The following is a 27,692-nucleotide window of genomic DNA, read 5'->3' as shown; positions in this document are numbered from 1 at the left end:
ATTCCCACCGGGGACCCGCTGCCTTGGGGCTGGAAGGGAGGAACGGGGGCTTAAAACCGCTGTCCTCCCCCACCAGAGGTGCCACCCCGACCACCAGCCTGCAGGGGATGCTGGACAGGAAGCACGAGAAGCTGGAGGATCCCAAAAATGCTTGGAAGCTGAGAGGAAACGATGGAAGCTGAGAGCAAATGAACATGTTTTCTGCGGGGCAAGTCCTCCAAACCTCTCCCTCAGATGCCCCAGCCAACATAATTTCTTCACACCAGCACAAGCTCTGCTTCCACATGGTTCCACCTCCTGTCCTCTCACATCTCCTCCACAGTCTCTGTGTCTTCTGCCACCCTCATTGTGGCTGCAAAAGCTGAAAAAAACCTCTTCCTAATGCCACTTCTACACTGTCTTTCACCTCTGCCACTCCTTGGAACTCACCAGGAAGGCCTGAGGCAGAGATTCATAGCCCTGCATCACTCTCCTTCTTCATGGGAGCTCCTGGTTTCTGCTTGGTACCCAGTGGAACTGGCTCAGGCCACGTTTCTGGTCTGTCACCTGCAGAAAGGAAGAGAAACCAGCCTTCCCCATACCCCTAACAGCAATATCTATTAGAAGAGAGATGAACATTCCTTTAATCATTAAAAACCATCTCATTTATCCCTCCTCCAAGCCTACAGCGTGTCCTGGCTATTCAGTCCCTGCCCCAGTTTTACACAGAGAATGTCACAGGGTGTCTGAGCAGCTTTGGGGTTTTTTGTGCAGCACAGCATTACCCAACAAGGGTAGGGAAGAAGAGGAGCCCTGGGTTCTGACAAAAAGCTGAATCCAATTCCCTGGGGCAACTCCTGAGCTCACAAAACAGCAAACCATCCCTGCAAGGGCTGATAAAACACCCCAGAGCTCCAGCACTGCTGCAAACAGCTGCCAGAGGCACAGAGCAGGTGGCAATGCCGGGGGATCCATGCTGGCTGGATTTGGGATGGGGAGAAGGCTGCTTGACGTTGGAAAGGGTGTCCCATTCCCACAGCTGGAGCTTGGGAAGCTGGAAGGGAGAGGAGGATGAGCTCAGGTGGGAAGAAGCAAAGACAGCAGGGGCAGGCAGACTCTGGAGGAGCAGAGATCCCTTTTCCCTGCCAGCTTCCCTAGTGAGGAGCCAGGGAGAAAATAATGGATATTTATAAGCAAACCTGTCTCTAAGGCAGCAGTTTCCAAAGTCTAATAATAGGGTTTGGGCTTGTTTATTGTGTGATTCAGCCAGCATTGCATAAAGCTGCTGGAAAGCTCCTGCCTGTCCCGAGAGCACATTCCCCAGAAGCTGGGAAGGTGGGAAGCCAAGGATGTCAGGGATGTGGGAAGGCACCTGTCCCCAAAACCAAGGCGAAACCCCACGTCTGCAGAGTGTCACCACCACGCCTCGACCAGTGGTGTCAAACCAGACCTGGCAGTGTTGTGGGCAACTGCTCCTGAACCCCCCCACAAACCCCACATCCAGTGGCCCTGGATTTGTTTCCTGCTGACTCAGACACGTGTTGAAAGTGCAGCTTCCCCAGCCAAGGCAGAGGGGAGGGTTGAAAACAGGAACGGTCAAAACAGCCTCCTGTTGGTCCAAGGGAGAGAACAGGGCTGGGCTGGGCTGGGCAGCACCTGGACAGTGTGTTCTGAGGCAGAAGGATTGCAGGGCTCAGCTCCCCACCCTGCTCTTCACTGGCAGCCTCTCCATCTCCACCCAGGGCAGAGCAAACTCCCCAGAGAATCCCCCTCTGCTCATCCAGGAGGGCAAGTGCCACAGCAATGCCACTGGGCACCAGCCTGGGCTGGGGGGGAACACAGAGAAGCTTGACCATTCCCAGGAAAATGCTTTGTTTTTTGGATGCAGCTCCACCCTTTGGCATCATCCTCTTCACATCCATCACCTGCATTCAAAAAAACAGGGACTTTCATCCAGGCAAACCTGAGCCAGGCAGGCAGTGCCTGCAGTGTGCTCCTCAGGACGTGATGCTCCCACTCCACAAGTCTCTTTTATTTCCCAAAAACCTTCTTGTTATCGATGGCTTTTTGCTTCAGCTCAGCTCTGCACAGAGTGCAACAGTCCTGACTTGGGAGTGATGGGGAAATGAGGGCAGCCTGAGCATCTCCTGCCCCAAACCTCACCTGGGGCTCAGGCCTTCAGCTGCAAACACCATCAGCAGCCACTTCACCACCTCGTTCCCAGTGGTCTCAGCTGGGATTGATGGATTGCCCCTGCTTACTCCCAGGAACTAAACATTTGCTGCATCCCTCTGGAAAGCACTGATCAACTCCTGACTGTTGTCAGGTTTTCAGTTCCCCACCACCACTCCCAAAACAGGAATCCAACTGGAAAGGAAGGTGGAGCAGCCAGAGTCATTTAAAATGGATATTTACTGCACTGTCTTTTCACATTAAACATGTGGTTATGAGCTATGACAACATGGAACAGTCACACAAACAGCACCAGAGAGAGGTGCAACCAGTCCTTCAACTGCATTTGTTTCTTTATTTGATTTAAGGTCGGGGATTTGTTTCTTTATTTGATTTAAGGTCAGGGATTAGCGAGGGAAGAGGCAACAAGCAGGGCGAGAGTTTTGGTTTTGATTTGCTGGCTGTGGAGAGCCCTGTGTGAACTCCTCTGAGGGGAAGAGCTGGGGGGAGACCTGGACACAGGCACCACAACACTGATGTCACCCTGGCTCTGACCCCCCAGACCAGCTCACCCCAAACACCAGTTTGTGGGCTGAAAACCTCAAAGCTCCACCTCTGACACTGATGGAGGGTGATGTTTGCACAGGGGGACGTTTCCCTGAAGATGGTCCAGGCTGAGATGCCACACACAGTTCCCTAAGTCTTCAAAGCTGGAATGTGGAGCCTCAGCTCCAAACTGCTCCTGCATCCAGGGGGGTGCAATGGGAGGGAGCTGCATTTCCGTGCTGTGACCATCCCATGTTTGTAGGCTGCTTTTAGCAGAGCACAATGCCCCCCAAAAACCTCCTCAAGGCAATGCAGGGCATTCAGAGCCTCTTCCAGACCGAAGCCAGGCCTTGCTCCTCATCCAGCTCCTCCTGCTTGGTCCCAGCAGTGCTGTGTTGGATCCCAGCCTGTCCTTCCCCCCCTGCCCACGAGTCCTGTCCAGCCCTGAGCTTTGCTCCTGGACCAACATCCGTGTTCTCAGAGGCTCCTGCTTTTCTCTTTGCATCCAAACAGCTCCCCAGCACCTAAATCCCTGACCCACCTGCTCTGGCACTGCACACACACCCCAGTCTAACCCCAGAGCTTGGGCAGAACTCCCTCTCGTGCCACCCCATCCCCAAAAATTCCAGGGATGCGAGTGAAAACAACCCCCTTCATCCAGCCTGGGACACTGCACGTTTGAAAATGGAGACATAACAAGCACAACATGGCTCTGAAGCACATGAGACCCATGTAACACACACTGTCTATTCTGGGAAACAGAACTGCAAAAAAAATTATATATATATAAATTAATCCTTCTCCTCTCTGGAGGATCTCAGAATTTTTAAGATGCTGTAGTCTAGAATTGAAAGGATGTTACAGGTATCTTGAAAAAATTATTATAAATAGCAAACAAACACTTGGTTTCACAGATAACACAAACACTCTGATCCCATTAAATAGATAATTGTCTCAGTTCCTAAGTTTGGGGGGTTTTTTTCTCCCAAAAGCACAGGTTTATCCTTGAAAGTGTCTCCTGGACAAAGCAACTTCAGGCTGTTTCTCTGTGGTGCACGATTCCTTGAGACTCAGTGCATCTCAGTTCACTGTCAGGCAGGTTCTTCCTCTTCCCCACCACTTTTTGTTTTTAAGAAAAAGGAAAATTCCTGAACACTGTTACCTGAAAAAAGTCCCTAGGTGACTGAAAGCACTGCTGGAGCAGAGGAGGGACACTGGAGGGGTGGGCAGGAGAGAGACAGAGAGAAGCTGAGGTTTTCCCAGTGCCAGATTGCAACCTGGAGCAGAGCCTCATCCTGTCATTATTCCTTTTTATTTTCCATTTTTCTCTTTTCCAGTGCAACCCAGGGAGCAGCAGGGATAACACATCCACGGGTGGCTGCTGGATTTTCAAATGGCTTCTTACCAACACGTTGCTGTGGGCAGAGCAGAGCCCTGACAGTGGGAACTGAGAGCAGAGGATGCACCTTCCCCCTGGCTGGAGCTGCAGAGCCAAAGCACCCCGGGGCAGGTCTTTGCCAGGGAGTTCTCAGGAGCCCAGTCTTTCAAAAAGGGAACTGGAGATGGCCTGGGCAGCTGTCCAAGAGTGTCAGCAGATGCTTTTGGTTTGGCTGCCCAGGTGTGTTCTAGCCTCCCATCTTTTTCCTGCTTTGCCTGGACCTCCTGGATTTCAGGATGGTGTAGTTTGAGTACCACGTGTACTGCTCAGAGAGGAGGGGGATGTAGAATGCTCGCAGCAGCCTCGAGGACCTGGAAAAAAGAAAGGAGAAAATCACCCTTAAATGCCCAGTTTTCTCCTTGTTGGTAGGACCAAAGCTGGTTTGTGCCATCACCACAGAGCAGCAGCCTGACCAGTTCTTCCACCATCCACCATCCATTCCAGCAGGATTAAGGGGGAGAGAGGGCAGGAAAGGTGGTGTAATTGTTGAAAGAAGCTTAGATCCCAGATATCAACATCCAAAAAGCAGCCAGGGGGCCTTTGGGGTCACCCAGCCAGGCAGGTCCTGCTCCTCAGGGCACTCTGGGAAGGTGCAAAGCTGCTTTTCACAGAGTCACAGGATGTGCTCAGTTGGGAGGGACCCACAAGGACCATCAGCCCTGCACAGGCCCAGCCCCAAGAGTCACCCCCTGTGCCCCAAAGGATCATCCAGACCCTCCTGAAGCTCTGGCAGCCTTGGGGCTGTGCCCACTGCCCTGGGGAGCCTGGTCAGTGCCCAACTACCCTCTGGGGGAAGAATTAGATCTCAATTTCCCTGAGATCCATCCTGACCCTGCCCTGACACACCACAGCATCTCCTCTTTCCTACCCCACCTTTCTGGCTGCCCATTCCCCCCCCACATGCCTGAGGAGCAGAAGCTTTGCTGGGCACTGGCATTTTGGAGCTTTGCTCTCGTGCTGAGGGTATTGAATTAAGGAGGGCTGGAGTGCTCCAAAGCCCAGGGTGCTGCAGGCTGCCAGCTCCCACCCCATGCCCTGCCAGTTCCAGCAATCCCAACACTTCCAACAATTGGCCCAGTGGAGCACTCGAGCATGGAGGGCTTAATGGCTGCATGAAATTAGTACCTTTCATTTGGCTGCTAATTGCTGGAGCTCTGCTGGCTGGGCACACTGTGAATGTTGTGTGTTCTCTCACTGAGTAATCCAAGAGTAAAACCCAGGTTTAAACGTGCAGTGGATGAAGGTAATGAACGGCACTGAACCCTGCAAAGCTTCAGAAATTTGAGCAACTTGCTGAAACCAGGGGCTGGGGCAGAGTTTTGCTTCCTCAGCACTGCATCTTATCTCTTTATGTCTTTTAGATGAATTTGTTGGAGGATTTGATCTGCTGGGTGGTCAGGGATGGCACAGAGACCCAGGTCACTGCAATCCACCCAGCTCTGCTGGCAGCACAGCCAAGGTTCTGCACATCCAATTCAAGCCACTTTTTCTCAGGAGAAAGCTGAATTGTGTTTTGCTGTAAGGCAGCACTGGACATCTTTCAAAAACACGGGCCAAAGAACAATGGCAGGAACTGCCACTGGGAGCTGCATCTCCCTGGAGGCTCCCAGGCTTCTTAGACAGCCCTGCTGTGATCCAGCTGAGAACAAGCAGCTCCTGGATCTCCTGCACCTTGGAACCATCCAGGAAAAGCCTGGTGGTACCTACTTGCATCGGCAGAGCACCTTAAAAACACAGTCACATTCATCTGCTCTGAGAATCACACCTGCCAAAAAAGCCCATGATAAAAAAGCCTGGATATGGTGAATGGTGTCACCAACAGATCTGCTCCAGGACAGAGCTGTAAGGTCAGGCTTTGTCCAGCAGCAACTTTCTCACTGAAACAGAGACTCAGGCTGGACACAAGCACGAGGCTGCTCTCTCTGCTGCTGGGACTGCACAGAGCAGGGCCCTGCTTTGGTTCTCCCAGGGCTGCTGATGCTCCCACAGCTCAGGGAGTCATGACAGAGCTTTCAAGTCAGACAGGGAACCTTTACCTCCTGTCACCTCACTTCGTCAGGCTCAGCAACCTCAGACAGCAGATGGCACATGGAAGGGGCTGGGATGACAGATGACAGGGAATATATAGAATGTTCTATTTGCATTTGCTTCTAAATTTGTCCCCCAGAGACTGGGATTGTGTGGAGCCTTCATCAGCACTCAGCTCCCCAGCAGCACGTTGGTAGCAAGGCCACAAGCACTCCAGGGGTCTGACTGCCCAGTTTTTTTGGATTCTGAAGGAGTGCAGCACTCCCAGCAGCTCCCAGTTCAGCCAGGGCTGCTCAGTCACCACTAAGCCCAGCAGAGCTGTTTGGTGCTGAGCCTATTTCTGTCAGAGACCCACTGGACTTGAGGGAAAGCAGCTCAACATTCCTGTTCTGGTGGTGCCACAGGAGGCTGGAATGGGATGGAAGCAAACACTGAGGGAAGGTGTTCCAGCCCCCACTCCCAAATTCACAGCCTGACACAGAACAGCAGCAGCCACCAGGGACAGCAGAATCCAGGAAGGAGCAGGAGAAGGCAGAAGGGAATGGCAGGAGGAAGAGGCAGGAGGAAGAGGCAGGAGGAAGAGGCAGGAGGAAGCTGAACCACAGGGGCAGGAAGGACCCAGTGCCTCCCAGCCACGGGCACACACAGGCAGCTCAGGATCAAAGCTCTCTGCAAACCCATTAATGTTTGCACTTCCTCCAGGTGCCACATTTTGCACCAACACGCACCTCAGAGGTAATTTAAACCATTCCTTACTTCCCCTTGTAAAACAGAAGCAGGGAAAACAACTCCAGCAACACACAGGGAATGAGACAGCCCCTTGTCACACCCGGGTGCTGATATCCTCCAACAAGGTGACCCAATCGTTCACTTTGCACTAAGAATTTTACTTTTTTTTGACGGAAAATCCAAGTGTTTGGAGCAAGCAGACGGCTCAGCCTAAAGAGCTGGAGAAATATGTGCTCCTCAGTGGGGAGCTGTGATATATTTCCCCTTTTTCTGTGCCAGATTTCGGAGCACTCAGCCAATATAGAATTAAATGGACCTTGGCAAAGCAGCTTCCTGAGGAGCATAATTAGCTGGTGGCTTGGAGTGCTCTCTAATTCAATTAGCAGCACCATTTATCAGAGCCAGCTGAGATTTACATTTGCACTTGCTGACGTCAATGGGAGACTCACAGTGAGTCCCAGAAGCCTCCAGTTCAGCAGGAGTGAACTGAGCTGTTGGGGTCATTTATTTTCAAAGAACAAGAGCTGCAGTTTGGGTTTGGGTGGGGAGGTGCTTGATGGGTTTTTTTTGAGAGCTGCAAACCTGAAATCTCCCCTGGCAGCTCCCCTCACAGCCCAGCTCCAAGGGACACTTCTGTTCCTCCTCAGCTTTTATTAAAAAAAAAAAAACAAAGCTGCATTTTTCATAGTGGTTTTACACTTATTTCATAGGTAGCAAGAGACATTTCCAAACCACTGTGTGGAAGCAGGTGCTGGATTTGAGGGATGTGTCACTCTGGTGAGGGGGGAAGGGACACGCTCAGAAATGTGAGCACTCTGGGGCACAAAAGGAGTTCTTGATGCAGCTTCACTGCCTCTACAACCTGTGTGCCTGACCCTGGGAAGGTCTCCCCAGAGATCTACTGGCTCTGGGATCCTTCCAGCTCACTCATTTCTAGCACACAACTTGTTGTTACAACTGTGTCACTGCTCCCCTGCAGCAGAACAACGGATTTCTCAACTCTCAGACAGGCAGCAGTGCCCAAATTTGGTGTCTCAAATCAAAATCAAAATCAAACCAAGCCACATAAATGCTTTTGCTGGGATTTCCACACCTGCTCCCCTGTCAGGGCTGCAAACACCTTCCTGGACTGCAGAAGTACTTGTTGCATCCCTGGAACAGTGTTGAGGCACCAGGGATGCCCTCAGAGAACCCTCTGGCTGGCTGGGGTGGCAAACAAAGCCAGCACTGCTGCTGCAAGAGAGGCTGCTGCAGCCACAGACAGACAGACACCAGATCTGCAAATGAGATTTTCCCATCTCCACACAAGGACAAGAGTTAATGCCTGGCTCTGCAGGGTGAGCCAGACCTTGGCACCTCACTGAACCACCAGGCAGGGCTGCCACTGCCCCCCTCATCTGCCAACCTGCTGCAAAACCTGGGTCCTTGCCCCTGCTGGGAACTGCTGGAGCCCCAAGATTTGATGGAGGTTACAACTCAAGCACACTCAGGGAAGAAAACCAAAGCAAACAACACTTGCCTTATTTTAGAAATGCTCTGACGCACTCGGAGCTCAACAGCCCGACTGTGAACGTTTGCCATGGGAAACCTTTATATGGATGTTGCAGCAAAATCCCAGCACTTGGGTGCAAAACAATGCAAAGGTATTTACCTGTCCCTGCTGTTCTGAAGTTTAAGCTCCTTACTCTTTCATGCATTGCCAACAAGCTCCTGGAGATAAGTGGGGACCTAACAAGCCTTTGGCCCAAATGGGAAACTGCAACACAGGGAGGGTTTAAGGGCAGAGTCATGGGAACACCAAATCCCACTGAGCCCCCTAGTTACTCATCCACCCTGCCTCTTCTCCAAGGGCCTAATTACAGACAGAAATTAAAATATATATGACAACAATGATGAGAAATGCAGTGCAAAGAGAGCTGCTCTCCAATGTCCCTTGCTGCTGTGGATGAGCTGGCAAAAGGGGCCTTGACTTTTTTTGCAGCATCCAATTGTAATTGTGACACCTTTAAATGCCACGCTGGCTCAAAACAGGGCAGATCAGGCCTTGTGTGGTTTGTTCTCCCTGTTCCTCATTGGACCCTGAGCTGCTCTGGGAAGCTGTGCCCACTGCTGGGCAGCTGCTCCTGCCTTATTGTTCCTCTCCAGGGGGAACAGGTTCAGGGAGACAAGCTGGGGAGATGTACCTGGTTCTCTCCCCCCTCAGAGTCACTGATACCCCCTGGGTGAGCCCAGGCCCTCCCAGTCCTTCCCAGCCCTGTGCCCTGGAGCTGCCCCCCCTGCCAAGGTCTGTGCCGGGGCACAGCTCAGCCTTTGGAACTGCAGGAGGTGGGAACAGCAGGGATGGAAATCAGCCCTGCTGCCATGGCAACCTGGCCTCCTCCACTGCTGAAGGCACCACAGCTCCCCTCTGCTCCAGCTGTGCTGCCTTGATAAGGAACAGCCCCGGGAATGACAGGAATGGGAGCAGGGGAGGCTGACAGGTGACACCACAGGGTTGAGGATGGGGCTGCCCGGTCTCCTCATCTCCTCCTGGGACATGCTCTGCAAACCCTCTTCTATCCCAGCTTCCCACAGATGCAGCAGCTTTTGCCAAGGAGGACACAGCAGCCAGAATGATCCCCTTCACCTTCAGATGATCTGTCACTGCTCAGCCAGGCAGTTGCTCCCCTTTCCCATCCCTCATGTTCTGCCTTTCCCATCTCACCATCACCAGGCTCAGAGCTCTGAAGTCCCAGGATCTCCCTGTGACTCCCAGCTTCCCACAACAAGCTGCTGCTCCACGGTGAGATGATGCCTTTGCTACAACGAGCCAAGGCATCACTTCCAGCAGCAACAGCCACGAGCAGCCTCCCTTCCCAAGGCAGATGTGAGGGACCACACACAGAACTGAGTGGGCTACTGGAGTCTGGCTGCAGGCTTGCAGGGATCCTCAGCCAGCCAGCAACACACTGCTTGGGGATCTTGGAGTTTGGAGGATCTAAATGCAACACACAGCATCGTAAATCAAATCAAAATGACTGCACAGGTTTTCAGTGCCAAGCCTGGGAATAAGTTTCCAGCCTCTTGTCTGGCAGGAAGTGCTTTGACAGCATCTCCCCTGGAAGAGCAGAGCTCCACCACCACATCCACCTGTGTGTTCAGCCAAATTCCTGAGGGCCAGCCAGCCAGGGATGCCTGGCAGGATGCAGGGGTTTTAGCTGTAAGTAGGGAAATTCCCCTATCAAGAAGGAAGGGGGGAAAAAAGAAGGAAGAAAAATGTCAGTGGCTACATGGAAACAGCACTAAAGCTGAGAAGAGAGTGACAAGGACTCAGCTCAGCACCGAGCCTCTCAGGGGATCTGAAATGGGTTCAGGAGAGACAGCAGTGGTTTGTGGTACATCCCACATGAGCTTTAATCAAAAATTCAGAGGCGATGGATGGGGGCTGGAAGTGCAATAACCCAAAAAGCCCGTGAGACAGACCAATTCCCCCTCGACCAAACATCAGCCAAGCACAGGAAAAATGAGGAATTCTGTGTTGAAAGAAGCCACAGAGAATCCAGGACATCCTGGAGAAGTCTGTGAGACAGTCAGTCACCCCAGAATAACTCACTTGGCTTTCATCAGGCAGGTAGAACCTCTGCAGCAGAGCTGCCTCTAAAGCACCCCCAGCAAATTACAGCCCCAGGGTTAACCCAAGGGGTCTTAAAGGCTCATCTGGACCTGACTGACTTCAAAGGACTTTAGATCAGGTCCAACCAATCAAAGCTTGGCTGTTCAGTGGAGAACAGCAAGATAAACCAGCTCTAAAAACACACCAAGGTGCCTTCAAAGCAGAAACGCACATTTAAGGGCACACACTCTGCACGAGGAGTCCTTTGCAAAACTCTTGTGCAGATGCTTCTCTTCCCTCACTAATAAGACTCTTTGGCCACCTCGTTCTCCCTTCCTGAAGCCCTGCCCAAATGTAACAGCAGGGCTCTTGGAAAACATCGTCCAGGAAAGGCCTTGCCAAGGAAACCTGTTTGTGTCAGCAGGCTGGGAACATCAGAGCTCCCCTGGGAGCTGCTCCATCATTATTATCACTCTTCCTCTCTGCTCAGCTGCCTTTACCAGCCCCACTCCCTGGAGGGTCCTTGTACTAGGAAGTAATAAGTTCTCCCACAGAAAACAGGAGGGCACTGAACCCTGGGTGGGTTTTTTACAGAGGTTTTTCCAGTCAGCCCCTCTGTCCTGGTATGACAACGACATGACCAAAGCTTTCAATGGCTAAATAACCTCCCCCTCACAGCTGAGGGTTTCTGTGTTTGCAGGGCTGTATTAACAACACTCCCAGTTTGACAGCCCCGACTTCACCCCCTGTCAGCCAGGAGGAGAGCAAACCCAACCTCTGCTTCTCACAGGAACTGCTGTTCAGACACACAGGCAAGTTGTTCAGTGAGCAGCAGAACTAATGAGGGACAGATTCTAACAGGGATCTCTTGCGTGGATTTTCTGATGCCTAAGAAAGGTGTGCCCTTGCTGACTGCCCCCTCTCTCTGTCTGCCAGCTTTCATGAAGCCTGTAAGAGCTCATGCCCTCTGAGACTGACTTGTACCTGCCTTGAGTTTGGCTGAAACAAAGCAGCAGATTCAAAGGTCTGCTGGGAGGAGATGCTGGGAGGAGATGACATCCACCTCCCTTCTTTGGAGAGCAAACCAAAAAACACTGCTTCAGCAAGGAGTGCACAGGGAGGATTCTTTTTAAAAATAATCCTTCTCACCACCCTCCTCAGCTGGTTTCACCCTCTTAGGTCATAAATAATATTGCAGGCACAAGTCTGACAAAGGTTCCACTGTGGCCAGCAAGCTGCCCTTACTGGAAACTGGACTTCAAACTGGCATTTGTCACCCTCTCTCCTCCCTGTGCACAGCTCCTCCTGCAAGCAGACAGCCCAGCCCTGCCAGCCCTCACCCCCAAACGTGCAGAGCATACCTGGAAGCATCAAGGAATGGCTTGTAGGCAATGGTCACCCACTCTTCTTTGTTGGAGGAATACCTGGGCTCCCTGGGGGTCTCAGCTGCTGTATCCAAGTCCACCAGGTAGTGGCATTTGGAAATGTCAATCTGCAGAAAGAAAGACATCCTTGTGCTTTATTTCCTGCGGGTTCCTGGCTCTATGTGTTTATTTATACAGGCTGTTATGTTACTTAGCAATGGGAAGAGGGTTAAATTTCCAGCAGCAGGGGAAAGGCTTCCTGCAGGATACACGGTAACCTGTTCTGAACCTTCTCAAGCAAAACCTTTCTGGGGGAACACAGGCTGCTTTCTCCCAGGAGGAGCATCCTCAGGTCCCTCTCTGAGGCAGGACCACTGCCAGCTTCCCTTGCTGGGGAACTGTCAAGTCACAGAGGTGGCAGAACCGATTCTGTTGGTGCTTTTCTCAGTGGTTGTCTAATTAGCTATTAAGGACTTTGTACAATGCTGACTCCACAAGCTCCCTGGGCAAAACACTTCGCTGTCTTTATGGTTAGAAATGTCTCCTGATGTCTGCACTGAACCTTTTTCCTGGTTCATGCCCATCTGACAGCCTCCTGCAAAAGAAATCACTTGCTCACCTCATTTTTCATGCCTTTTACAACCAGTTGCACACAATTCCAGCTCATCTGGCTACACACACAGAGCAACATTTGAATACACACAGACCCCACAAGGGTCACACAACCCCCCCAGCCTGTTAACTCTGCAGAGCTCACAGCATTTGAGGGCTTTAGTCCTGTCATCCCACGGCAAGTCTTGTAATCTCCCACAGAATCTGATTGCAAACTTCCTTGGACATGCCTGAAATCACTCTTCTGAAGCACCTTTGGGGTTTAATGTAACGATTTAGGCTGAAAACAATTTAATTAGGTGGATAGCAGATGGCTCTGTGGCATCACAGCTCAGTGGCAAATGAAATTACACCCTGGGAAACTCGGCTGAGGAGAATGTTGAATCCACTCCTTGCACTGTGTGAGAAGAACATTCCAGGCCCTGGGAGAGGTTCTGGCTCATTAGCAAAAAGACTCCCAAAGCACTAACCAAGTTTTCCTGTAAGTGATGTAGAATCATTCAGAGAAAGGCAAGTTACTGCCTCAAGCACTAAGACTAATCTCACATTCTAAATTCTCCCCTAGAAGGGCAGGCACTTAAAATGCCAGGTGAAAGATTTCCCTTGTACAGTTCCAAGTGAACACAGAGCATTCCTAGAAGTTGCACTGAAGCCAAGGACAACATTCATCCTGGTCAGAGGGCCAACACAGCACCTGTGCATTTATTTGGGCATTTACAGGAGGCTTTGGTGATGCACAGACCTCGAAACGTTTCCCTGTGCAAAGAAACCATTCAGTGAACAAAGCTGCAGGGGATTTCTAAATCACATCCCACCCTCCTCGCTTCTCCTTTCCTTTTCCTCCTCCCACTCCCTCTTTCTTTGATGCAACTGCAGTGCTGAGTGGTGGGGGAGCTAAATTTGGTGCCACCCTGACTAACAGGAGTGGGCACAGCAGAGAGCTGGAGCTCAGGGCACAGCTGCTGCTGTCTCTCACTGGGCTCTGGAGGGCTGCTACAAGTGAAAAGAAAGTGGTCAAAACACCCCAAACTTCCTCTGAAGTCAGTTGTTGTCAACAGTTTCAGCTTTTAGGCCTGATCTGCTGTTCCTGCTTGGACACATTTCTGTAGGAAATAATGCTCCTCATCTCCTTCTCAGCAGCTTCAGGGACAAATGCACCTCCCTGGTAGGACAAGTGCAAGGCAAGTGCTGCTCAACGTGATTAGGGAAGGAAGAACTGCAAAACAAGATCAAATCAACTCTTCTCCCCAGTGTCTCATAGCAACAGAAACACTGAGATTTACCCTTCCATTTTCCATCAGAGCAGGAACAGAGACCTGCACCTGAAACGACGAGATCAGCCCCATTTCTGAAGCCATTAATGGGTTTGAAGCTCCATGGCTCAGACAATCCTCCTGAACCATTTGTTTTCTCCCCTTTAAATGGCCAACAGACTTGTGCTATTTAGATTTACTCACTATCACAGTCCTTTTATTTTTTTTTTATTTAAATCTGGGTGTGCTTGCACTCCTAAGCTCACTCAACTCAAGAAAATGCCTTGAGCTCTTGGTGCTACTGGCAGGTCAGAAGTCAAAGCCTTAAACCCAAATTTAAAATTAACATTCAGTGGCTAATTTTTTAATGTTCTGGGCCCTTTTGGTTGCCTGAGGAATAACCAAGTTGTAGGGTGACATTAAGAAGCAAGCATGAAACAAAAGTGTGTTTTGCTCCATTAGTCACAGGCTGAGCACCAGCCAGCTGTCTGTGCTAAAAATATGCCACAGTTAAAGATTTCATAAATTAAATGCACTGCAGCAGACAGCTCCTCTCAGGTGGGAACACGCCTCCTTCCCATTCCTGTAACTGCATAATGAGCCTCAAAAGAAGGGAGATTTAACCCAGCAGATTGCCAAGATTGAACCTGTTAATTTTAAAGAATAATTTTAAATTATTTTTATATCATTAATATAATTTTAAAATATTCATATGTGTGCACTGCTTTTGTTTAGATAACACAATACAGACATTAAAAGCATCAATCAATAATACCAGTGTACATTATCTTAAATGATCCCCACTGAAATCACTGATGCAATTGTTTCAGTGGAGTTCCAAATTAAGTTCCTCCTTCTCAGCTGCAAATGTGATGAATCCTTCTATATTTAAAAAGACATGAAAGTACAGAGCAAAATTTCAAAATATTTTCTGTGGGGGACTTCAAACTACTCATTCAGTTCACCTTCCTGTGCTCACACACTGCATGCTGAACCCAAAATTGCAACAACTGGGAACTATCACTGCTTCTGCTTCTTTTCTTATGCCTTTAAATGGGCAGATGAAATTCAAACAGAAAACATTCACATCAATGGGGAAATTTCCCAGGGCTGCAGAGGGATAATTTTTGTTCTGTAACTTCCCCTCAGGAAACAAATTAGGGAGACCCAGCCACGGGCACGATATTAATCCAAATTATACAGTAATCATGCAGTTAGGTAAGGGATTACACAGCGAGGAAAGGAAAAGGAAATGGGAACAGAATCCTCACGTATCGAGATGGCTCCTCCTTGTTCTGGTCGTTCATGTCACTGGGAATGATCCTTGTGGCCAGGGGGCCCTTGGCAAAGGGTTTGGGCAACTGGCCCCTGAATTCCGACAGGATGAACTGGAGCTGCCAACTGCAGGGAACAGGGAAAATCCAGTGACACTCTGTGTGGGGAACACCAGAGGCACAGCCAAGGACACCTGCTGGTGCCAGCTGAGACCTGAGGGTCACCCCCACAACACTCAGGAGAAGTGCCCCTCACCAAACCAAACCTGCTGCCACTCACTTCTCTGGCAGCAGGAAGCTGCTTGGAAATCTGTGCCACTCCTTCCCCACACACACGTTGACTGGCCTCCCCTCTGGCACTGTGTGGATGCTGGGGTCAGTGGCAATCCTGTGGAACTCTGGGTACAGGTCCAGGGGCCCGTGGTAGCCTGTGCAAGGCAGAAAATCAGAATAAGAGGGGTATTTATGTGGCTGCTTTGGAAAGCCTACAGAAAGCTCGTTCACATGTAACTGGTAACTTCCTGAACAAATGAACTGGTCTGTGCTAAAAAGTGGCTGGATTCTTTTCAGCATAGATTCTTTATTCACATTTCCCTGTCCTGGCAGTGGCCACCAAAACCCAAACTCATATTGCTGAGGTTGGGAAGGCTCACTGCATGGCTCCCATTCCAGAAGGTTCTTAAGGACCATGGCCAATCCGTCTCCATTAAGGACATATGCACCCAATTCCAAGTTTTACATGGGGAAAATGCTGTTTCAAGTATTTGAAAGCTGAAGTCTCTGCTTTAATACCAGTCTGGGCACATTTTTGTATCAGTAGAGTTGTGCTGGCTGAAGGTGAGGGGCAGATTTGTGAGTGATGTAATTCCAGTGGTTTATTCATACATATGTGAATATATACATATGTATGGATGAATGTGCATGTAGACACACACATATATAACCACTCATTAATGGTGATTAAATTAATTAAAGCTTATTCCCCTCCCTGCAGCAACGACATCCAAACTTTTGGAGATTCCTTAGTTTTACCCGCCGCCGGAATCGAAGCAGCACAACTTGTGCCAAGCCAAAGGCCCAGGAAAGCACAGAGAAGGTGCAAAACACCAACCTCCTGTAAAATACCAACCTCTGAATAAGGCAACAGAGCGGGACAGGGACAAAAGGCCGAAGAGGAAGACGGTGCCCAGGGCCAGCCAGTTGGAGGAGACCGTGTAGTGCTCCAGGCGGTACCGCTGGAATATGAAGTGGTAACATTTCTGAGGAGAGAGTGAAAAAGAAAAATAAGACGACATAAAATTACTCCAAATCTGTTTAGCAAGATCCTGTCTTCCATGAGGACCTTGCAGCAGTGGCTGCATCTCCCTCCAGGTCTCTGTTCTTTGTTTGTTTTTTTTTTTAATTCGGGCTCATCGAAACGCACAGAAATTCAGTCACATTTTTTAAGTTAAATCCAGGGTATTTAAAGAAGTTCTCAGCTCTTTTCCCCAGGCAGGCTTCAGGTCAAAGCTGTGAAGTGCTCTCTAGCAGTGCTCCAGCTGGGTTGTTCCCAGGTGAGGCAGGAGCACCTTTCAGACACTGCAGAACTGCCCTGCACAGCCAGACCTCATTTTCCAGCCTGCACTGACTCTCTCTCCAACACGAGCTCCATGACCCAGATTTCCTGGGTGACCTGCAGTTGTTTACCCTGCCTGCACCAACTCCAGCTCTGAAGTGGACGAAAGAACACACAAAGCCACTCTGAAACCGATAAAGGAAAAGCCTTTTGGGTTTTTTTTAAATGTAAAAGCCTTTCTGGGGACACTCAGAAGGAAATACATCCAGTCCTTGGCTTGGGCCCTCCCTCCTGCTCTGCCTTTCTGGTTATTCACTTCCTATCCTCAGCTGGTTTCTGCTGCTCTAGTCCTGTTTGCATTTTCCTCATGACAGTCACATCCACGTGGTTTGGAGGAGCAGAGTGACCAGCCTGGACTGCTGCTGGGCAATCAGTTCTCAGTTCCCAGCTGGACACTCTATACTGGGCAAAATGTCATCCAGCAGTGCTAAAAAATGCAGGGCAGAAATGTACACTGGATTTTTTCTAAAGCCATGTTTGGCAAAGGTCCCAAACCAGCCCCCTGTGATGTTGTGACAGGCAGAGCCACAAAGCTGCTGACATTGGAGCTCAGTCCTGGATGGGTGCAAGGACTGAAACTCAGCTGGGGGACTCCAGGTGGGCACTGGAACACCAGCAGTGATGGGAGATGAGCAGTCAGGAGGGAGGAGTGAGAGGTTTGAGGGGTGCAGGCAGTGCTGGTGGGGAGCCCAGGACAGGAGCTGCCACTGGTGCTCAGCAGGACACAGGAGGAACAGCAGGACGAGGCCAAACAGCAGGAACAGGCTCAGGCAGGGACTAATGGCTGCATTCCTGAGCCTTTTGAACAGGGGAAGATGAATATTTTTGACTCTGGGAAGGTTTATATCAGTCTCTATTAGTGCTTTGCTCTGTGAAGTGCTTCAAGAGATATTTACTAAACATCCAGGTTTTGGCTCCTCCAAGTATCCAACGCAGTTTCCCAGCATCTAAACAACATCACTTTTCCTTTTTCAAGCCAGTGAAGGATTCACCAGAATCCTACACACCCACATTCCTGCCCAGACCACCAGACAAAGGAGGCCCCAGTGCTGTCACCAAGTCACCAACCCTCATGGCATCCCCTGGGTGTTGTGCTGTGCTGGCACCACAACACCTCAACTGCTCCCCACCAGGAATTCCCACTGGGGATGGGAGAACAACCCAAAGCCAACACGAAATAATCAGTGGCAAGGGAATATTCTCAGCTATTTATCACTTCAGACAATCCTGGATAAGCTCCTGATGGGATCACCTTATAAAGCCATGAAATTTGATCTGGTTTTGCTGCACTCAAATCCAGAATTATCAGCTGAGCTCATTCTGTATGACACTCAGGAGGGAAATCTCAAATATTTTTGCTTTTACATCACATCTTACAGAGGGATAATAGTTTTCCACACACTCTCAGTCAACCTGCACAGGAAGATTGTGGTTTAATGTGTAAAATCAGCAACACTTCAGTACCAGAAGGGCTGAGCATTTTGCTTCCACAGTTTCAACACCTGTCCACGAAACGTGGTTCAAATATTAAACTGTACCAGCTACAGATTAAAGATGATGATCCAAAGCTATGCACAGGACAGTCCTGAACTGTGCCACAGGCACAGGTATTCTGCAGGTGTCCCCAAACTTTGGGAAGCAATGTTAAAAGAAATCAGCTGGAAATCAGGTTTCCTAAAGGTGTGACCTTAATTCTAAAACCATGTTCCACTAAAACTTACCTGGAGAGCAGAGAGAGCCACAGCACCAGAGAGACAGATGAGGGGATAGATGGGAAAGAGAAACCTCTCCTCCTTGTGGGGCTGGCTGAAGAAAATCAGGATCCAGATGTACATGGGAGCCAGGGTCAGCCAGTAGGGACGGCCCAGGTTCTGAACTGGGAGAAACAGAAACTCAGCAGCAAGAAATGAGGGGTTTAACCCACTCCCCTCCCTTGCACAGTCACATCTCACCCTCCAAGCCCCTTCTCCAGACCCAAACCGTGTCCTTCAGACACAAACACAGCCTGTTCTGAGCACCCACGTTGCTGAAATCCAGGAAACATGCCCAAACAGTCAGCACAGAATTTCCATCAGGGAATTTTTACAGGTTCCTACAATACTAACAACTCCAACAGATTTAGGAGGACAGAAAATAAGGGACTGCATCACTGAACCCAAGGAAGAGACAAAACCCACCAAGGACTGACAAATCAGGCAGTCAGAAGCAGATCTCCTGCTGGGTATTGTACATACAAAGATCAGAAAGGATCTCCCCTGGATCCCCCTCTCCCCTTACAAAGGTTTGTTTGTGGACTGAAGTTTCCACAACCCTCATTGCCTCATTACAAAAATAACAGCATGAGAGGTCTCTCAGGCGCCTTCTGCTTAACAGAGGAAATAACTGATTCAAAAATAACAACAATTACCCTGAATTTCAGTCACACTGAGGAGGGTTCTGCACTGCCTGACAATTTGCAGTCCCTTCTCTGCCCCCTTACTACTCCCAACAGCAGAGTTAAGCAATTAAGCCAACGGCATTTCACAGACAATGTGAACAAAGCACTTGGCAGAATCGCTCCCGCTGTTAAGCACAAGAACACCAAGTGAACAGCAGGAAATCTTGCATTTACAGGATCTCCTACTGAGCTTTCACTGGTTCCTGACAGTATGTCAGTCATAGCCAAGGAACAGATACAAGCAAACACCCGTTAACACACATTTTCATGGGGGATTATGATATTTCTCCTTCTTGTATTCAGTAAAAAAAATCAGAGAGAGAGCAAAGCACTGACTGGACTGATGAATCTGGAGGCTGCTGCTGACACTTGATGAATCTTCCTCAGGAAAACAGCAGAGAAGAATTCACACTTCCTCTCCAGAGTCCCTTACCAAATGTCATGTGCTTAAACTGATGTCATTTTATTTAAGAAAAAGCCCAACGTGAAGCAGGGAATATTCTGGTTCCTCCTTTTCCTGCTCTCAGTATATCCACACCCTTGGGGACACTTCCCAAAGCATGGGCTGTCCTGCCAGGGCTCAGTCCTGTGAGCTCAAGAGTGCCTTTCACAGTGCACAGAAGAGCCCACTTCAACCCCAAAAACGTTCCCCAGTTATTCCAAAGGTTCCCATTCCCAGCTGCAGACCAGATGGAAACAACAGGTACACAGTTTCTTTCCCCCTTAAGACTATTGAAATGTCAGACTGAGGGTTGGGTACCACACCCCTTGTTAAACTGCTCTGGGTATTGGTAAATTCAGCCTTGAAAACACCTTGTCCTTCTGGAGGTGGAGGCAAGGAACAATCCTGGACTCAGTAATGAGCTCCAGGAACTCTCCTATTACTCCAAAGACTTTTGCTGAGCCCAGTTTCGCTCCCAACAAAGCAAAGCTGCTCTTTGGCAGGCTAAAGCTCTGCCTGCAGTCCCAGGCTGAGGTCTGGGCTGGCTGTGCCTGGCTCTCTCCCAGCTGCCCTGTACTCACCATGGAACTTCTGCAGCAGACACTCCATGAGACAGGTCAGTGGCAGCACCAGCAGTGCCAGAATAAAAGCCACGTTGAAATTCAGAAAGCCATTGATGAAGTAGAAGGACCAGGGTTCTGTACCTAAAGGGTGAGAAGAAGGAAAGAAGAGGTTTGGAATACAAGCCTGGGATGACATCTGGATGGAGCAGCAGCTTTGCCCGACTCCCAGAGTTAGTCAGCAGCAATACAGGGGCACCAGAGCATCTCACAACCACACCTGCCCGAGAAACCTCATTTTCTTCCTTTTCAGAAATTATTTTCCTCCTTATTTTTTCATTGGGTCACAATCAATATCAATATAACATCAACACTGCTCCTGGGTCACAGCTCAACCCAAGAGCCCAGCAGAGTTCTGACACACGGTTCACCCTCACATTCAGGAAGACCACACAAGCAAGGTGTGGAGGTGGAAACGTGTAAAACCAGGAAACTTGACTCCAAATTCATTCTTTCTAACTGCAGAGAAGTAAGAGGGGAGCAACACAAAACCACACAACGCCATATAATCCTGGAGTGACCATGTACACTCAGTGTCGGCAGAAAATGTTCTCAAAAGGATTAAGAAGAAAGAGTTTGCATTCCCACTTCACCCCAACAAAGACTCAGCCACTGAAGCTCACCCAAATGCTAGTTTTGGTACCTCCTTAGAGTCAGAACTATTTAAGATACGCTTCAAAGAGAAGCAAGGCAGCTCTGCCTCCTACCATGACACACTTGGGTACTGGCTGCGAGCTCCCAAGGATGTAAATTCAAAGACATTCCAATCCAACTGTCATTTATTTGGACGCTTAAAACCCTTAACAATGAGGAATGCCAGTTCCTCTCCACACATTTCCCACTCCCTGGGTGTGATTAGCTCAATCAGTCAGTAAATGACACGCGGGGGCTTTAATCACTGCACTGTTGTGACATGTGTCACACGCCACAGCAATTTCCTGCAATCAGAGCCACTTAAAGAAGGGTCCGCGTTGAAATCAATCAGACAGCGGCAGAGCAGGCAGGAAAACCTGAACCCTCTGCAGCTCCCAGAACCAAACCCAAACCCTCTGCAGCTCCCAGAACCAAACCTGAACCCTCTGCAGCTCCCACAGCCAAACCTGAACCCTCTGCAGCTCCCACAGCCAAACCCAAACCCTCTGCAGCTCCCACAGCCAAACCCAAACCCTCTGCAGCTCCCAGAACCAAACCCAAACCCTCTGCAGCTCCCACAGCCAAAACCAAACCTTCTGCAGCTCCCACAGCCAAACCCGAACCCTCTGCAGCTCCCAGAACCAAACCTGAACCCTCTGCAGCTCCCACAGCCAAACCTGAACCCTCTGCAGCTCCCACAGCCAAACCCGAACCCTCTGCAGCTCCCACAGCCAAACTCGAGGAGAAGCTGCACCAAGAATGTCATAAAATGTCCCTGGAGTCACTGAGGCCAAGTCCAAGCAACCTACACGAGGTTCATATAGGAAACCTTCAGTTATTAGCACTGAAAGCAAACAGCAGTTATAGGTAAACCCCAAATCTTTAAAGGATAGCAGCAGGGACCATGCAGTCACCCTTCTACCTGCCCCATGGAAAGCAAAGGAAATTGGCTCTTTCTAGTCTTGGCAGCCTGGGGATCAAGAGTGAAGGGCACTTCATGAATAATCCATAATCCAAACACACCCCTGAGGGACGCTGCTAATAAAGAGATCAGCTGGTGGGAAGCACAGCTTTAAGGAAAAAAGGCTACTTTCTTCACTTTTTTTTTTTTTGCAGCGTGACTGAATCGTCCCTAAAAACTAAGCACTGGAGCCTTCCCTCCTTCTCCAATGAGGGATTTTCTTCTCTGTAGAGGAGAAAAAAATAATAGAAAGAAAAAAAAAATAGAAAAAGAAAAAGAGAGAGGAGAACAGTGCACAGCAGGCAAAAAGCAATAGGCTGGGTCGTGGTGACTCACCCATTCAGAGCCATTCAGGCTCGATGCCTCCCAGGGCAAAATGCTTTTATTCCTGTTATCCACACGACTCAAGGTGAACTGAGAGGGAACTGCAGCGTGAAAAAAGAAAAACCCCAGTGCACACAAGGAGTCCTGACCCAGAACAGCATCCTTCAAGCATGGAGGGACACTGAGGAACTCTCCATGCACAGAAGTGATGGGAACGTGCTTCCAGAGCAGGACAGGAGAGGGAAGTTCCTGCAAGTGTCCCCCAGGCTGGAGCTGTAGGAGAAGGACTGATGAAGGCAGTGGGAAGAACACTGTGGCCCAGCCAGTTCTTGGCACAATGGCTCCATGGGGACAACCAGCTGGAAGTACTGTCAGGCACTGAGCCAGACAATGCTTTGTCCTTTGGGATCTGACAGGCTCTGGGAGCAACCCTGGAGGTCCAACTCCCATCCAAGGTGATGGAACTGGACAAACCACCTTGACCACAGCAATGGGGAGGCCACAGCAGAGCAGTTGTAAAATAGGCTTAGGCTCAGCTGCCCCACCCTGTGCTGGGCCCAGCCTGGGTGCAGGCAGGAGCTGCAGCTCAGCTCTTCAGCAGTAACTAAGCTGCAATAATTTGCTCATGAGTCACAGCCCTCATTCTAAGCAAGCCTGATTCAGTGCTAGTATAACAAACACTCTGCTCGCTGCATTTCATTTATTCTCACTCTGTTGAAGAACCAGGACCCAGCAGAGCAAAGGTGTCACATCAACAGCCCAAGCTGAACAAAGCTCCCCAAAGTGCCATCACACTGCAAGTCACAGCTGAGGCTCCAGGCACAGAAAGTGGGGCAAAACTCTGGTCACAAATTGGGATTTCTTAGAGCACATGCAGGCAAAAACCTCACAAAGTCTCAGAATCAGGCTTAGGGATATATGCTTAGAAGCTGCTCTCCCTTGGCTGTAGAAACCTAATTCCCCCAGGGAAATACTAACACAGCCAGTGTTTATGTAGAAGGAGTGTATTGCTAAAGAGAAAAGAAAAATAAGAAGTTGAACCTTGTCTCCAAAACACTGAAGATGCTGTGGGCTGGTCACTCTGCTCCCATCATGTGAAAGTTGGGAAATCCCAGCTCCAAAGCCTGGAGGGATTGGCCAGCCCCTCACCTCCCCTGGTGGGGTTATTTCTCCCCAGTGTTTCGAGGCTCTCTAAACACACAGCACTGTCCTGGCCACGCTGCATTAAAGAGCAATTTCAAGCAGGCTCTTTTACTAGCCTGAGGATGTTATATGAATGTCACTATGAATAAAACACTTCAGAACAGACTGGTCCCTGGAGGCTTCTGGAAACAACTCATGCACCAGTGTGGAAAAGGTCAGGCACAGGCCCATGCCAAAACCTATCAGAGAGACAGGGCCTGGAGTTTACTTATAGAAAACTCACAGCAACAGCCTTCAGAGCCCTCCTGCAGAGAGGAGGAACCGTGGCAAAGCAGCTGCTGCCCTGCTGTGCCACAGCACAAGTGACAGATCAGCACTCAGCACCATCCAGAACAGCCCTGCCAATGAACCAGCAAATGTGGCTGCAGGGCACTGCCAGAGAGAGCCTGGCTGCTGCTGAGCACTGCTCAATCCCTCCTGGAACAGCTCAAACCAGGCTGGGCTCAGGACAGGGATGATGCAGGGACTCTGCACCCTGAGGTCTCCCCCAGCCTCTCTGGAGCCCTGCAAGAAATGGAATATTTTCCTTACTCTTCATGGACAACTGAGTGCAGTGGCAGCTCCCAAACAAACAGCACTCCCAGCACTGCCTTGGAGGCTCAGAGCTGGGATTTGGGTCCCACAGTTATCAGGGAACCCCTTCAGGCAGATGATTTGCCTTATGGCACCCTCAGATCCCACTGGCAGGCAAAGCCCAGGCCACACACTGCCAAAAAGTAAAGGGATTCCCAAGGCACAGCATGGGCTTGGGACTGCAGACACACAATGTGAACTGGAAAAAACTACTGACTCTGCACTGCCACTCACTTTTCCAAGGTTTCTGCACCCTGGCTGTGAAGAACAAGAGCCAGGAACTCCATCAAATCTCACAAACACACACAGGTATCCCTTGTGCCCACTGAGCAGCCACACACTGCCAGCTCTCTGCTGTGCCACTGAGACACCTCTCGGTGGTTTGCAGAACTGGGAAGTGAACAAAAGCAGCACCAGCTCACGGCGTGGAGAAACCCGACAGTGGCCTGTGGATTCCCAGCTCGAGAGAGACATCCCGTGTCCAGAAGCTGGAGCTGCAGCCTGTGGAGCTTGCAGGCAGCTTTTGCTCCAGGGTACATCAGAAAAAGGGTTGGCAATCAAGAGCTGGGGAGTGTCACAGTAGCAAGAAAAACTCCCAACTCCCTTCTTGGCTTGTTATCTTAAACTCACCGTAGAGATCAGGCCCGTGAGGGGTGAAGACATTGTATAAAACAATGTTGAGAGGTGCAACCACCAGCTTCCCATAGTAATAGCTGTCCACCACCACCAAGGGCACCTGGAAGAAAGCAGTTGTTAGTTAAAGTGCCAGGAGCTTTTGGCTGGGCTGCACTAAAGCTCCATGTGATTTTCCTGAAGGAATTCATCCCTCCTGTCACAAGCCCAGTCCATTCCCTCTCTGCATTGCTTCAGGCACTTACCAAAAACAGGATCAATGACACCACACACCAGTTCAGGAAACTCTTCCACCTCTGCTTCAGTATCAGCAAGTCAAAGGCAATAGGAAGCCTGAAAGAGAGACCAGCTGTCAGCTGGAGACCTTGGCTTTCCCCACTGCAGGTTCTCCTGCCCTCCAAAGCAAGCTGAGAGAGAACCATCCCTTCACTGGCCTCTGCTTCTACTCCACATCCAGCCATCCAGCTCAGGTTTTACTCTCCCAGTGTATTAATACCAGGAAATCTTCCCAACCTAAGTCCTCCAGAAGCAAAGAACTCGGGCTATGGAAGCCTGTAGCACAGCCTAGGCTCGGGCAGGCCCTGAGACTTTTTTCCTCCAGCTCTCCACCCCTGCACTCTCCCCAAACAGGCAAAAAAAATCTGACACAGCGCAAAACTCCCCAGCTTTGCTTTTCTTACCCCAGAGCTGCGCTGAAGGGCCAGCCCAGGAGGGCTCCAGCAGCCACCCCCAGCACGGCCACAGAGGTCTTGTCCATGTACCAGCCAGTCATGGCAACCACCGTGGTGTACATGCAGAAACTGCTGGGCAGGAAAGCTGCAGCACAAGGGAGGAAAGGGGTCAGCCCAGCTCCCTCACACTTCATACCTACTGCAGGGGTTTTACACAAGCCTCACAGTGGCTGGGAAAACGGGCGCAGCAAGGCAGAGGGGACAGGACACAAAGGCAAGTGGCAGTGCCAAAACAAGAGCCTCCTTCCTTAGGTTAAAATATGTCCAAGGAAGGCAGGTCAAGGCCCTGTTTAAGAGGCACAACCAGGAGACAGGAGGCAGCAGCAGAAACAAGCAGGAAACAAAGAGGAAATTGAAACATGTAAGAGAGCGACACAGAAAACATAATGTGAATCAACACTTCTTCTGTCACACTTGCCACGAGAAACACCTCCAGCAGAACACAACCACAACAAACACAGACCAGAGATCCATAACACAATGTCAGAGATGTGTTAGAGCTGTGGCTTCTCTTCTCTCTGGCCCTGCCTCTGGTTTCCAGGGACAAGGTCACTCTCAGAGTCACTGCTACAATCAAACCTACCTGCAGAAGCACAGAACATCCCCGTGCTGAGCACCAGGAAGGCCAACATCAGCCTGCTCACGTGCAGCCCAAACTTCTTGCACACAGCCCTGAGGAAGCAAGAGGGAAAAGGACACCGAAAAGATCCTTAAAATCAGATTATTCCCAACAGAAAAAACGCAAGGTAACAGTCTGAAAATCACAAACGAAGAGGCAGAGTCTAACCCAGCTTAGACAAGATAATTGTATGTTAAGGATTTACTGCTTTTAGTGGATGTAAACAGCACTGGCAGATGGATTACACACAGCAACAATTAATGTGTTCCAGTAAAATTCACTATGGTAAGCAAACACAGCACCAGACTCTCCTCCAGCAGAGCTCAGTCTACAACACTCCCACCCTGCTTGCTGCTGTCGGTGAGAAAACGAGTGTAGTCAGCAAAATGCTGGAGTGGAGATGTGGGTGGCAGCTCTGAGAGTACAGTTTTGTCCTAATCGTGGAATTCTCACCAGTATTCCATTAAGTTATCATGAGAACACGTATTTTTCAAGGTTCACTTTTAAAGCAGCCCAATCCACACATGAGCTTCAAAGCGTATTTCCCGTGCATGGCACTCAAAACACTCACTGCAGACAGGCTCTAACACTCACTTGTAGAAGTAGAGTTCACAAATGCAGCTCAGGAAGGCCAGGAAGCATCGGAGGAAATAGAAGATAAGGACCTAGGAGACATGGTTGGAGTGTGAGGAAGGCACAGGACACAAAATGGGCTTGTAAAGCCTCGGGGGAAACTCACAAACCCTCCGAAATCCTCCCAGGGAGGTCGGTGTTTGTCAACCAAGGAGAGTTTTGTAAACACGAACTCTCTGACGACAAACAAAGCGGTTGTTTTCACACAGGCTAAAGGCACGTTTATTGCCCACAAAAGCAGGTTCCACACACGTGATTTACCTTGTTGGTTTGCAGGACTCGAGCATGGAACCAGGCTGGTACGGCATGGAGCCACAGGTAAGCATAGGAGCGGATGGCATAGGCTGGGGAGTATTCCCACGTCTGAAACCCCTTCCCATAAATGAGGTAGTGTGTCTGCAACGGAGATTAAATCAAGAAATAAATCAACATGCATCACACAGCTTCCCATCTCCCACCTCCGAATCCTTGAGTACAAAAATTCCTCTTTGAGAGACTGGCACGGGGTTCTAAATAAACCTGCATCTGCACTGGCCAGGAACACGCTGCCACATCCCAAGGGCACGAAGCCACTCACCGGCTCCCAGTAGTTGAAGGTCTCATCGCAATCAGAGATGTTGCTCAGGAGGGCTGCACAGAACCTGGCCGAGATGAGACACTTGAAAGCTGTTGATCCTTCGGGGGCCCAAACTTGCCCCGCTTTGCTCCCGGATGATCTAATCCGAAGGGGAGGGGGGGGAAAAAAAAAATTTAAAAAAATACGAATATGCAGCAGGAAGGCTCAGCGACGAGACCAAGCGACACTGAAAGGGCAGAGGAGCGTATCTGAGCCGCTGATTCCAGCAGCGAGCGCGCTGCTTTCCTTGGGGGGGGGTCGGGTACCAGGGATGCAGCATCACCCTCCGCCCCACCGCAGCCCCGCACCGCCCGCACCGGGGGGGCTCCTGCCGGCCGGGGAGATGCGGGGCGGGCATCTCCGCCACCGCCCTGGGCAAGGGGCTGCCCAAACACCCACCCCCGCGGGCCGGCAGCGCCCGGGCACTGCCCCGACACCCGCTCTGCCCGCGGGCACTGCCCCGACACCCGCTCTGCCCGCGGGCACTGCCCCGACACCCACTCTGCCCGCGGCTCCTCCGCCTCCGGCCGCCGCCCCGCCGCCTCCCCGCCGCCCGCCCGCGGCCGCTGCCGGGCCCCCTTGGCGGCCATGGCGGGTACGGGCACGGCCGGGCGGGCGGGCGGCGCTGCCGCGGGCGGGCGGGGCGGGGAAGCCGCCGCCGCCAT

At 50.5% G+C, this 27,692-nt stretch overlaps 1 protein-coding gene across 1 annotated transcript; it reads right to left on the bottom strand.

Moving 5' to 3' along the window:
• Positions 1–2,372: 2,372 nt before the first annotated feature.
• On the bottom strand, positions 2,373–27,692 carry ALG9 (ALG9 alpha-1,2-mannosyltransferase). The gene is made up of 15 exons (XM_032709377.1): positions 27,529–27,692; positions 26,989–27,127; positions 26,673–26,807; positions 26,373–26,443; positions 25,743–25,831; positions 25,109–25,244; positions 24,674–24,761; positions 24,426–24,531; positions 20,063–20,185; positions 18,324–18,478; positions 16,117–16,246; positions 15,268–15,415; positions 14,985–15,114; positions 11,846–11,976; positions 2,373–4,446 (listed from the first exon to the last, which is right to left on the bottom strand). Exons 1-15 carry the CDS (start codon positions 27,690–27,692, stop codon positions 4,323–4,325), a joined length of 1,869 nt encoding a protein of 622 aa, XP_032565268.1. The 3' UTR covers positions 2,373–4,322.

The sequence above is a fragment of the Chiroxiphia lanceolata genome, chromosome 23, assembly GCF_009829145.1.
Source record: "Chiroxiphia lanceolata isolate bChiLan1 chromosome 23, bChiLan1.pri, whole genome shotgun sequence".
Classification (NCBI taxonomy): domain Eukaryota; kingdom Metazoa; phylum Chordata; class Aves; order Passeriformes; family Pipridae; genus Chiroxiphia; species Chiroxiphia lanceolata.
This window is presented reverse-complemented; position numbering and strand designations above follow the sequence as displayed.